The sequence below is a fragment of the Palaemon carinicauda genome, chromosome 26 (genome assembly GCF_036898095.1).
Source record: "Palaemon carinicauda isolate YSFRI2023 chromosome 26, ASM3689809v2, whole genome shotgun sequence".
Taxonomy (NCBI): Eukaryota; Metazoa; Arthropoda; class Malacostraca; order Decapoda; family Palaemonidae; genus Palaemon; species Palaemon carinicauda.
In genome coordinates this window covers 76,972,373-76,986,489 of record NC_090750.1, presented here as the reverse complement: position 1 = coordinate 76,986,489, position 14,117 = coordinate 76,972,373, and the positions used below count along the sequence as shown (strand labels likewise).

Below are 14,117 nucleotides of genomic sequence, written 5' to 3'. Positions count from 1 at the left end.
TGTTCATTTGAAATATTGATCATCATTTTAGACACCCCACAGCGTAATGGTAGAGAGAAGAAAAAGTAGTTAAGCTGATTGATCTGAAGATTGCAAATTTTTATAGGGTAAATTTTGAATGTTGTGTCTTGGGAACGGCTCTGATACCACCAAAAACGTATTTAAACAATAAGCTTATAAGTACATTTTTTGTATCTAAACTGATCAGAGAATAGTTTGAATCTTATATGAAAATAAATAAAAATTAAAATATTCCCACAATTTAATGATAGCAGAATCTAAGTAGGTTGCTTAGCATAAAACTTAGATGGAGTATTTGTAGGCAAGTTGTAACACAAAAACCTAATATTGACTATTTATATATAGTTTTACCCTTTGATTATGATAAATTAGTCTAAACCTGTATTTTTATTTGTTTAAAACTTCTTTTTTATACATATATTTTGTTCTTTGGAATAGGGATATAGCCACTAAATTGTTAAAAAGTTGATTATTTAATGATAGGTGATGCGAGGAGGAAACCCTGCCCACCGGCCTCTCACAGACTAGCCATTTTTTTTTTAGGCTGCAACTAGTGCAGAAGTACTATTGCTGTTTTCTTTTGACTGTTCAATTATTTTGTACTTTTGTTTGTGATAAGCATTGGTGTTTTTTTAGCACAATCGCTTGTATCAACTTCAAGCTTAGCAACAGGTAAGCATGTATATAAAAGGATTATTTTCCCCATAGGATAAAAACTTTTAAAATCCCCATGTATTTTGACTGTATGTGTTCTTGCTTTTTCAATCAGGAAGATGATATCAGGAAGATGATTTGGACTGTGATTAGGTTCTCTTCTTCAGGAAGAAGTTACTCAATTCTAGTATTGTCAACTCTACCTGTGTGCCCAGTAATGAATAGTATTCATTTAGTGGCCATACCTAGCACCTGCTGTACTGTGTTCCACATGTGACAACTCTTATGTAGTGCAGTATGACAAAGCCTCCATTATAGTGGTTTGTAATGCTGTAGAGGAATCTCTTGTAGTTTCCTCATTTGAATGAAATTAGTCATCACTGATCACTCAGACCATGACTCCTCTGTGTCAATTGGGAAGAATTGGTGACATGGGGAAGTTTAGTAAGTTCTCTTTCTTTGACCAACCTCTCCTTCCTCCTCTTTCTCTTTACTGGAACTCTTAACTTGAGAAGACAAAGAAGATAAATGTGTAGTTGTGTGGGAAGGCCTTTGGCTAAAAGTTCCTTAGGACTTATTGCAATTGCTCTACTCCTGTGGGAGAGCTTGACCCGCAAACTGGTACTGTGGTACAGTTACTGTTGTTGCACCAGGTAAAGTTGAGGGGTCCTAATTGCACTGAACACAAGCAGCATAAGCCAAGGGAGAGTGGGTCATATACACCCACCTTTCCAGTTCCTGTAATGAAGACTGGAGAATTTTAATATTAATTGGTAACACTGGATAGTAATTTAGATTTTTGAACAACTTTTTTTATGATGAAAGTCTACATATATTATCTATTTTACAGGTGATGATCCAACAAAGTGGTACCCAAAGGATGGTGGCTGGGGATTCCACGTTGCTAGCACAGCTTCAGAATGGATATGTGCTGCATCTTTCAGTATATTCATGCTGACTTTAGTTGATGAGTTCAAAACCATATCCATGGATCCTCCACAGGTGAAGCACAGTATTTTTATATAATACTTATTTTTCACTATGGTAAAGTAATGATATATTTTCTGATTTTACTAAGGCTGTTTTAGGTTTTTATTACCTGTGTAAATTGTAGCTTCTAGCTTCTTGAGGCATTTTGATAAAATTAACCGGCAGTCTATTCTAAATTAATTCATTATGAAAATTATTTATATGAATCTCACCTGATGCTCATATTTTATTCTTGAAGTTGACATACAGTATGCCAATGTTGCTCTATAAATATGAATCTCACCTGATGCTCATATTTTATTCTTGAAGTTGACATACAGTATGCCAATGTTGCTCTATAAACACAAAAGTTTTTGCATACAGTATTCTTCCCTACATGAAGTTTATGCCTCTCGCACACCAATGAGACACCTGGTGACTAATGGCAACAACCATGTTGTGGCTAGCCAGCCCTGTCTTGTCTTCAGTTTTCTTGTCACACTTACAGCATGTCTGCATACACTGACACTGTAAAGTGTTCATTACAGTATACGTTTTGAAGAATATAGCAACTGTTTACTCTCCGCTTGTCCAAATTCTCTTTGCGAAACCCCCAAAAATAGGCCAGTTTCATTTGCATTGTAAGTTTATGACTTCAATTTACCCCAAAATATGGAATTCGTAAACATTTCATTGTTATTTTTAGCAGCTTTACCATTAAATAAAATGGGTTCATTGTCAAATACACAGGTAGCTGTTGAAGATAGTTTAGCCTGACTACGAAGATGCAAGTTTTTTTACCTTAATATTTTAAAAGAATATTTTGCTATTTCAGTGACTTGCAATCCTTGTGAGCTAATGATTGGTGGTTTTGGGGGTTCTATAGGTCTATCCACTGATTCATCAACAGCCATTGCCTGGCCTACCTTGGTCCTAGCTTGGATAGAGAGGGACTTATGTGCTGATCAATCTCTACATTTGAGATCAGTCTCTACATTTGATTAAATCAGATTATTTTTTGTTTTGATTTGTCGTCAACTCATCTTAAGCTGAAGATATCGAGAGTAAGCTCACGTATAATTAACAGAGTATCGTAATTTCGTAACTTATGCAGTATTATTTGCCAATTTTTATCGTAAGTTTCACGTTTTGATGCGTTATATAGCTAATTTTAATGCAGTACTGTAGCGTATTATTTGTCAATTTCTAATGCTAAATTTCATGTTTTGGCTTGCATTTTTTTAACAATGCTGTATTTGGCAATTTTTAACTCTGTCACGTTTTGACTCTCATTCTTTGATGAATTTTAATAATGTACATTTTTCAGTTTTTAAAGGTAAATTTCACATTTTGACATATACTTTTTAGACTGTATTTGGTGTTTTCTAACAAATTTTTCATTATTACCTCCGCCAAGCGGCGGAGGTTATGTTTTCGGTTCGGTTTGTTTGTTTGTTTGTTTCTCTGTTTGTCTGTCTGTCTGTGGACAACGTAGAGGCCACATTTCTACACGGAATCACTTCAAACTTGGCCAAGTAGTTCCCCAATGTGTATGGAAGAACTGATTAAATTTTGGTCAAGGTCACCCCAAGGTCAAGGTCACAGGGGTCACTGGTGTCACTATGACATAAGTGGCCATATCAAGAGACAGAAATAAAGCACTGACTTTTGCATAAGCCAACAGGGAAGTCCTAGTCCAGGCGCAACCCATGGGTGATGTTCAAATTTATAAAGGTCAAAGGTCAAGGTCATATTGGTGCATTATATCAATGTCATATTAAGTATCAGTGGCAAATGAACAAAGATCACTTGAAGGTCAAAAGTCAAGCAGGTCACTTGAAGGTCAAGGTCACGTGAAGGTCAAGGTCACGTGAAGGTCAAGGTCACGTGAAGGTCAAGGTCACCTGAAGGTCAAGGTCACGTGAAGGTCAAGTACATTTGAAGATCAAGGTCACTTGAAGCCAAGGTCATGTGAAGGTCAAGGTCACGTGAAGGTCAAGGTCACTTGAAGGTCACGTGAAGGTCAAGGTCATGTGAAGGTCAAAGTCACATCAATTCATGATTCTAGGACATATGGCGCTCTAGGTCACCTTGGCGGAGGTATGTCCTCTACGAGGACCATGTCCGCGTTCAGGACTTGCTCACTTGTTTTGACTCTTTATTTGGCAATTTTTCGTGGGTAGAAATTTTGTATCAATTGTAAAGTTACTGCGTTAAAAGAAATTCACAAATACCAAACTCGTGGATAATGAGTTGATTGTAGCCCTAAATCATCCTGTCATGAGAGGTGAGAGTAAACATATACACTTATGGTGGTGGTAGAGCTTGTTTCATCTCCTCCATATCTCTGAGATTTACTTTTATGTGAGTTCCATCCTGTGTTGTAAGTCACCTTTGGAACCAGATGGCATCTTGTAGTTAATCTTGTGAGAGTTAGGTTTTTTGCCTTTGTCATGTTGAACTATAATACAAAGCCAGATAGAACCAAACAGGCTAGACTAGCCTTAATTCTTCATTTTGAGCAGTGTAGATTTTGAGCCTCAGAATCAAAACATTTTAGGATTGAAAATACTTTTAAGATGTGATAAATGATTACGTTAACCAAACAATCAATAGGTAAATAAGTGTACTTTGAATGTACACTGTTTTCATTGAATGGCCAGTCAAAAATATTGTAGCGATAAAAGTATCATGAAAAAGGATAGAATTTTACATGTATTAAACTCAGTTTTTTGGTGATTGTAGCTATAAATTAGATAATTTCAATGTCGCTTAACGGTGCACCATTCCAGGGGAAATCTTGATGCTTGTACTAGATTGTTTTCAATATTTGTCTTCAAAATTTTCTTTTCATTACAAAGTATAATGGTTTTAGTGTCAAGTATTTTATGGCAGTTTGTAGGTTTTAAAATTAATTCCTTCATATTTTTTTTTTTTTTATTTTTCTCATTATTCTTCCAGGTTTATGTATCAGTTGATACTCTGGCTCCTACCCACTACAGTGGTATTGGAGAGAATGATCAGACTGCTGAGGATGTGCAGGCTATTCTTACACAATCGTCTTATATAACCTGAGAACAACCCTCCCAGTCAGCTACTTGTGTGCTAGCTGGCTGTTACTCTGGGGGGGTTGGAAGAGCTGGTGCAACTGGTAGTAACACATCTTGGTATTGGGATGGAGGGACTTGGCAGTATGCAAATCTCATGAGATGGCCATGGGCCCGATGCTTCAGCTTTACAAGAGAAGGCAGTGTAGTGTTGGACGATGAGAATGTGCCCTGCTTAGAACCATTTTCTGAAATTGCAAGTATTAGTAGTGTATGTGATGAGAGTAGAAGGGTATCAAAGGAGTTTGAGCCAGTCTCTCCTATAAGTGGAGCTGGAGTTTCATGTTGCGGAGAAAATTGCTATGTTAGGGAAGGGAAGTGTTTAAATGAGGCTATAAGAAAACAATCAAATAAGAATTACAGCTCCTTTGATCCTTCACCTCCCATAGAAAAATTCAATGAATTTGTGACTAGTGATATTGGAGAAAATTTAGTCAATTTGTGTGATGAGAGAAAACCTTTGCTTGTTGGTGCTAGTCCTTGTGCAACAGATGAAATAACTAGTGGAAAGACAAATGATTTAAACTCATCAGTTGAAAAAGAAATATATTATGATAAGATCATACCTTTACCAATAACCACAAAAGACTTGAACAGACTTAAAGATTACGGTACAGATAACTTTGGGTACGATGTTGACAGCAATCATATCAAGACAGAAAAATCTGTGGACAAAGCAATAGCAGCTACTAAAGAAACTGTAGTCTTGTGTAATGATTTAGATAGTGTTTGTCAAGTGATTCCATTATCATTTAGTCCAAATCTGTATCCTGATGTAGGCTCAGTGCCTCTCATCAACTGCCAAGCGTCCAGAAAAAGTGCATTGCCTTCTCATAATATGTTCTCTTCTGTAGTATCTACAACAGATGATAATAGTGATTCTTATGTGACTGTGCTTAGTCGCACTGGTAATCGTGTTAGGTCAGCAGCATCTTGGCCTCGTAGGAGACCTCAGTCTTTGCGTGTTGCTATCTGTTACTCATCTCCTGAGTGTAGGCAGGAGGTGTGTGAGCCCGTGAGATCTCCAACAAGCTCGCAAGAAATCAGTATGAGAGAAATGTCTCACGGTAATCAAGATTTGAATACGTCATCCAGTACCACTAGCTTCCTGAAAACTTGGGGAAGTTTAGAAAATTTAGAGACAAGTAAAAGTTCAAAAAATATATCTGGGTTTGAATCTTCTTTTAGTCAATCTCAGCCAGATTGTAGCAAGCTGGATGATTTTTTCCAAGTAGATTCTGGAAGCAAGCTAGATTTGTTGACTGCCTTGCAAGTAAAAGATAAATGTTTTGAGTCTGATATTCCTGCAGTCTTAGCAGATGTTTCGGATGATCTACTGAAAATGGCTGATTCGGTATCACAGCCACTAGTGCAGAGTTCACAAATCAATACAAGACCAAGTAATTTACCACAAGTGGAAATGATGTCTCCTATTTATGCGAGTTATTTAATGTCACCGAGTAGTGATAAGGAAAATGACCCAGCTTTACTGTCTGTTAGACCGAAGGTAAAACAGTCTCCCCGAAGGAAGAAAAACTCTCCTAAAAAAAAGAATAAGTCTCCAAAGAAAAGTAAATTGGGTAATGCAAGGGAAGAACTAAATAAGCTACCTAAGACTGGTTCAGTCTCAGGTTATGGTAGTGAGGTGCCTGTTCATAGTATTAAAGGTGGGAACTTTGATGATGATGTTTGGGCTGTTGATGACTTTCTTCCATTACCAAAGAATAGATCAGGCAACTCTTTACCCAATGGAATGCAGGATTTTGAAGTATGTAACACACAAAACTTCAAAAGCCCATCTTTACAGTCTTTAATGCCTGAAAATTATGTAAAAAAGAGTAGTCCTGTTCATAGTAATGAAAAAGAATTTGAAAGCAGTATGGTAACAAGTACATTTTCCACAGACACAGGCTATGAGACAGAGACTACTAAGAGTGAAAAAGACAGCAATCTAGAAGAGAAGGTAAAGCTGCCTGTCAAGCAATCTTTGAATGGCAGCGATACCAAGTTCAAGTTGAAGGATCAAAATCCCACACCGAATGCCTCTAATTATAGCTTAGCTACATCATTAGAGCTAACATCAGAAGCTACAACCCCACATACAGTGGCAGATGACATTACTGAGTACTACAGTATTGCTTCAGAACTATCAAATGCACAATGTTCAACCCGCCAAAGTGCTGGGGAAGATACACCTGACTATTTGAGCATCTGCTCTGAGATGCCAGGAGTACCTAGATTACTAGAAGACAGCCCAATGGTAGATTTTGAGATGAATCAGCTATTTCCAGAGGAATGCAAACATAATGATCTTTTACCGAGTCCTTTGGACTCTCCCGAGAGTGGGGAACCATCAACGTTTACCGATACTCCCATTACAGTTGCCAAGTCAGTCGTTGAAGAAGATTTAGATGAGAAGAACTCTCCTGAGCACAAGCCATCTGATGGAAGTAATTCTGCAACACCATCTCTTGTTGAGAGTTCCCCAAACACGCCTGATAAGGTGACTTCTCAGGAACTAGTAGAAGTGAAGTATGTGCAACTTTCCCTAAGTATTGTTTTAGCAATTGTACTTCATGCTATGCAGAGCATTTCACAGTTCATGCTAGAAATATTTTTAGCTACTGAACATGAGGGCTATTGGGATTAGTTTTCAATTTGATGGTCATCTGCAAGTTTTGCAACTGTTTTATTTAATTAGGGAATTTGAGTAATGTCTAATAAGTATTTAAGATTTTTAGTGAATTGAGGTCTCACCATACTTTTTTCTTTTTATTTTGAGTGAAAATTAAATGGTTTGAAATGTGTCGGTCATAGTTTAGGCACCGTAATATATTCATGTGTTTTCACTGGATGAAGTGGTTGTTGTAAAGGAATTAGAATACTCTGATCCTGACTCATATTGAAAAAGTACTGTAACATAAACTTTTAACTGCCAAGTAAAGCTGAAGTTTACATTTTGCATTTAGTATTCCAAGTGGTATAAGAGTTGAAAAATTATTGTATGGCTGGATAGATGAATTTGGCATAAACTTTCATATTTAACTTGATTTTCTTTCGCAGTTTGCAGTTTTAATTGAGAAAACCCTAGTATTTTCCATTTTATATATATATACATATATTTCTTTTACCTAACATGAAATATTTAGTATTAAATGTGATGTATGTAATTTATCTATTTATTATGTTATTGAAAATTAAATATTTCTATAAAAGATTAATTCTTTTGTAAGCCCCATACCATTTGAATATCAGATACTGTTGTGCATCAAGTTTATGTTAAACAATTATTCTATCAGATTCTTATATAATGTTGACACAGAAATCAAGAGATATATTGTTATGAAATCATATTTTAAGACTCTGCTGGCGTGTGTCTTATTGGCAGTTAAACTACCTTTGATGAAGAGACCTGTTTCTGGAGTGCCATTTGTGTGGTGTCTTCGATGCTTCCATATTTCATTCTGATCAAATTTTCGTGTTAGATTATATTCTATTTTTTAAGAGTTCTTTGCAAACAAATGAGTTCCATTTCCTTTTAAGTGTTACATTTGACCACCTGTGTAATAGGTTTAGTTGTGCTTTTGTCCTTTAAAACATGCACAAAGTTTTGCTCATTTTTGAAAAACTCATCCAAACTACTTACTTATCCTAATTGCTGACTTCACCTTGAGAGAGTTGAAATAAACATACTGTATACCGATAAATTTCAGTGCATGAAATTGCTTGATGAACTAAAGACAACCAGTTAATACATTTACAATAGGTGATAAACATTTCTTATATCATTCATCTTTTCAAGTTTTAACATCAGTTCTACTTTAGAAGTAAAAACTGTTGTTAGACTCTTAGTAAAATGAATTCTTAATATGAGGGTATAGTTTATATAATTTGTCCTATCTTTTTTAGGTGAACTTTGTATAATTTTAGTGATCAAGTTTAGGTGATCAGACAAAGACAATTTGAGCTAAATTGGTAGCACCTCAATGTGATTTTAATTAGCCATGGTAACAACAGTGTTCTGGAGCAGCTTCAAAAATAAGACTATTTGATACTATGTTGCAAAGTATTTGTGTAGTAGAACTGCACTAAACTGCTGAATTTTTTGCTTTTATGTCAACAGTAGTTGTAATGTGCTGTAATAGATATTTGTTAGCAGATTCCTTGAATGTTGCTTGTTTACTGCATTATTTTTATCTACATTATGTTACTCTAGTCACATTTTCTGATGTTATTTCCCATTCCATGTTTGCATTCCTTTTAAGACTAAGGATGTTGGACTTACTAAGTTACTATAACTTTAGACATTAAAAAGGCCATTGTCTTAAAGTACTGTTGGCCACTTGTATACTATTGAGACTTCACAAGGAGATGAAATGGAAGTTTAAAATGTATTACGTTATATTTTAAACTTTTGGAAATAGCTATGCATCTAGAGTACTTTCTAAGATGCTGATCTCATACAGGTGTTATGTACCCTTAATAGGGCTTATAGTAAGTTATATGATTAGTTTATCTAAAACATGGTTCATTACTTTTGTAATGTGGGTGCAATGTGGTGCAAGAATTTCAAACATTAAGATCTGATAAGTACAATACATCAGCAGAAACATTTCATGGAGAGGACTATAGTAATGTATCCTGTATTAGTATGAATACATTTATTTATTTAATATATTTTAGTAAGCTATTTGAATTACACTTTTAGGGTCTCATAAGGCTTGGCCAAAGAATTAGTCATGAAATGAACTGGAAACTAGAACATGTTAGACTAGAAGTTTGACAGCTAGGTGGGAAAAGAATTTAGGGATTGAAAAATAAGCAGAGAGAGTAAAGGTGTATTTTGGCTAAAAACTAAAGGATTATTGCAAATGCCCTTTATTAATCAGCAACTGTATATCATGTAAGTTATTGTCTAAGAAATATTATTGTTATTATTATTAGCCAAGCTACAACCCTAGTTGGAAAAGCAAGATGCTATAAGCCCAAGGGCTCCAATAGGAAAAAATAGCCCAGTGAGGAAAGGAAATAAATAGCCTTTGAAGAAGTAGTTTTATTAAGTTGTGAATAACTATATTTTTATATACGATATAAAGTACAGTACTGTATATCAAAGGACGTGACTAGTAATGGATGTTGACAATTAAATTTTGAAATGTTATATTGACAGTTACCTGATATTACCAGAAACTTTTATCTTATGTGTTTGTGGGCCATCAGAGAATGACAGCATAAGTCTAGTTAGAATCTTGAATTCCAGTATAGCAGTTTCTCTGGTAGAGTTTGCCAGACCGATTCTTTTTCCCATCTATTTTCCCTCATTTTGATAAACTTCCATCAGCCTTCATGTTTTCATACCTACTGACTAAAGTTTTCTTAAGTTGGGCAGTCCGCTTGGTTGATTTTAGGAATATATCTTTTGTTAATTAGACAGACACTCCATATTTCATATTTGTCCCTAAGCCTTACATCTGATATCAATGAAATGACAATCTTTAAGATACATACATACATATACCAAGGCACTTCCCCCCATTTTGGGGGTAGCCGACATCAAACAAATGAAACAAAAAAAGGGGACCTCTCCTCTCTACGTTCCTCCCAGCCTGACAAGGGACTCAACTGAGTTCGGCTGGTACTGCTACGGTGCCACAGCCCACCCTCCCCTGTTATCCACCACAGATGAAGCTTCATAATGCTGAATCTCCTACTGCTGCTACCTCCGCGGTCATTTAAGGCACCGGAGGAAGCAGCAGAGCCTACCGGAACTGCGTCACAATCGCTCGCCATTCATTCCTATTTCTAGCACGCTCTCTTGTCTCTCACATCTATCCCCCTATCACCCAGAGCTTTCTTTACTCCATCCATCCACCCAAACCTTGGCCTTCCTCTTGTACTTCTCCCATCAACTCTTGCATTTATCACTTTCTTTAGCAGACAGCCATTTTCCATTCTCTCAACATGGCCAAACCACCTCAACACATTCATATCCACTCTAGCTGCTAACTCATTTCTTACACCCGTTCTCACCCTCACTACTTCATTCCTAACCCTATCTTTAAGATGTTGGAATTTAGATTTTTCTCTACAATGCATACAACCATCATCAACTTGAGAAAAGCAAATGTGTTCCTTCCCTGGAAATGCCCTACAGAGAATAAAACAGTAACTGTATTACGTAAATCGTCCGAATGATAAAAAAGCGAGTGTAATGAAGACATTTTCTATGGAAATTCCTCTAAAATAGGATGGATTGTATATAATTTCTTTTCATCCCATTGGATTGGACAACAGGAATGCAAGGAAAAGAAATGCCTTATTATGTGATTCAACACAATTATATTAGGTACCTTTTGTAAATATTCACAGACTTATTTGAAATATCAAAACAACTAAAATCTCTTAAGATTGTAAAGAAATTGTGAGTACTGTACAAGAGATTTCATTTACATTAATATAGCCAATTAGTTCCTTCTGTTACCAATAATTAATCTGCCTTTTATAAATCATTAAAAAAATCAGTTGTGCCAGTACATTATTGCAATTTATAATCTTGTTTATGCCCAAGGATAGTATTGAGATATTCAAAAGGAGGAGGAAATATGAAATAATTATATTAATAGCTTTAATTGAATCACAGAAGTGTTCTGAGCTACAGTCTGTTTCAAGCAATCCAGAGTAATTTCTAGATTTGTAGGTCTCAATTGAAGATTTGTTTTCTAATGTAAAGGGAAAATGGAAATTTTAATGAAGATGAGAAGGTGAAAGAGGACAAAAAAATTCAGAAACTGCAGCTGTGTCTAGTGTTGAAAAGGTATTAACGCCTTTAATGCCTTATGAATAGTAAGTTCAAGGCAGCTTATCTTGTGTATTATTTGATGAGGAACTATCATGTTACATCAAACTATGTATTCATACATATTTTATGCAGAATGAAAGCTACTGATGATTATTATTATATTTATGGTAAAAAGGGCATAGCCAGTGGTAAAAGATTGAGGGTTTCATGACCAAAAAAAAGTAATCACAAATACCAGTATACATGTCCAGTACTGTTATGATAATATTTGTAGAAAAAAAAAATAGAGATGCATCATAAAATAACTAAAAAACCAAGTTCTGAATCCATCTTAAGAAATTAAGAGAAGACAATAGAGAAGAGAATGGAATTTTATTGCCTAATTAAAAATAGGAATAGAATATTGGAGAATTTTTAAACTTAAAAAATTAGATATAGCACTGATGAGACAAAATCAGTTTAGTTTAATATAGATATCATTTTCCAGACCAAAGAAAATATTGTATGTTAGACTCTGGTATTTTTTTAAGCTATTTTAATAAAACTACAATACTAGTGTCGAAAGGAATAAGACTGAAACTAACACGAGTAATCAACTGATGCCCATGTAGTAAGATTTCTAGATTTCAGTTCTAAAATGCATTGAAACTGGAACCCTTCACAGCATATATAAAAGCATATCATCATTATTAATTTTCTTACATCAGTAATACACCTATACTCTCTCCCTTGACATTCAGTAGTACACCTGGTATACATTTTGCCTTGGCTTTCACATGGTATAGTTTCTCGTGTATGATCCATCGCCATGATCATCTGGACATTCGTATTATTCAGTGACTTGCTATTTGCATTTCCAGTATTTCTATTAATGCCTGATCCCCTCTTTCCGTGTCATATTCCCAAACTATATTAGTATTCAAGATCTCATTCCACTTACCAGGTTTTTCATACCTCATCTTTTAACTAATTAACTATTTCGGATAAATTCTTGATTATTTCATATAAAAAGTAGTTAATCTGGATTCTCTCTCTCTCTCTCTCTCTCTCTCTCTCTCTCTCTCTCTCTCTCTCTCTCTCTCTCTCTCTCTCTCTCTCTCTCTCATATCTTTGTGTTGTATAGTTCCTATATATGGTATTTATTATCTTTAGTGTTGACATTTTCTTGTTCAGTTATTTTGGTATAACTGCATTTATCTCCTCTTACCTCTTTGTCTAGTTATCATATTTAGCTGAAAGTCTAAATTTAACAGAACTGGTTTTGCACCTTAACTTTATTTTTGTATAGTAGTTAAGACAACTGCTCCTACAAGAAGCCAATTAAACTTTGTCTCTTTGTGGATGATTTTAGTCCCTTCAATCTGTTGTTTAAGTTTAGGTGCAGACATGAATTTTATGGAAATGTTGGAATATGGTAATCTAGTTCCTCTGGTATTGGCAGCTTCTCTGAAGTGCTGCTGAGTTGACTTGACATGACTAGGTTTAAGGGAATTGTCATATAGTATACAGTATACATTGTGTTGGGTCTTGATCTTTCCTCCTCTGAGAAGCAGTTCTCTCTCATAATTAAGTGTGACGTCAGGGTAGGTCAGCTGGGGATTCTTAAGTGCCGCTCTCAACACAAGGAGTAACCCCTCCAGCTGTTTGTACCCTGTTTAATGACATTTGCTTCCTTTTTGAAATCTATTCCATATGCAATTTCAGGGTGTATTGTAATAGTTGATGATTTTACATATTATTGGTCGGAAATCTTCTCATTGTTCCTTTCTTTACAGTATTATAAGTTAGTAAATTTCTAAATGTTCAAGGAATCTGCATATCAAAATATCCCCTGTTTACTTTGTGTGCAATGTTAATCCAATGTCCTTCCATTGCACTACCTTTTGGTTTTGTATATTTTTGCTTTAGTTGTTGATATTTGATATATAAACGTACATTGTATTATTTATTTGTTTTATAACCTTTGATTTATTCATTATTTCCTTTTTTGGTTTTTAGTGTAGTGCATATCTCTCTCTAGTATTTTTAATAAAATTCAGTATGTGTTTATAAAAGCTGTAACCCTTAATCAAGTTTATTTCATGATTTATAATCGTTTTCTATTTCTGATAAAACTTTAACATGACCCCTACCATGTTCTGGGCATTGTTTTTTTCATATCCACTTGTATGTGTTTAATCTGCCCATACTTTGCTTCCTGGTGCATTTTCTTTGTGTTTTAGTTTCTTTTTTCGTTGTGATGCATGCAGTGTATATTCAAAGCACCAAATTCCAGGCTCAGGATTAATTCTGCGTTTAATGTTCTATATTCTTGCGTGATAATTTTACATTTTACGTATGCTCATTATGAATGATTACTTATCTAGTTTACGTGATAATTTTACATTTAACTTATGCTCATTATGAACAATTACTTATCTATCTTATGTGATAATTTTACATTTTACGTATGCTCATTATGGACAATTACTTCTCTAGCTTACGTGATAATTTTACATTTTACTTATGCTCATTATGAACAATTACTTATCCATTAACAAACTGTTGTTTTCAATAGATTTACAACA

General features: G+C 35.0%; 1 protein-coding gene across 2 annotated transcripts in view; it reads left to right on the top strand.

Moving 5' to 3' along the window:
* The window catches only part of LOC137619598 (DNA damage-regulated autophagy modulator protein 2), a 22,962-nt gene extending 18,219 nt beyond the window's left edge, over positions 1-4,743 (top strand). For both annotated transcript variants that reach the window (XM_068349777.1, XM_068349778.1), the window contains exons 6-7: positions 1,526-1,677; positions 4,606-4,743. In XM_068349777.1, coding sequence (XP_068205878.1) covers positions 1,526-1,677; positions 4,606-4,719 — 266 coding nt within the window. In that variant the 3' untranslated portion in view covers positions 4,720-4,743. The remainder of the gene's footprint in view (positions 1-1,525; positions 1,678-4,605) is intronic.
* The last annotated feature ends 9,374 nt before the right edge of the window (positions 4,744-14,117 follow it).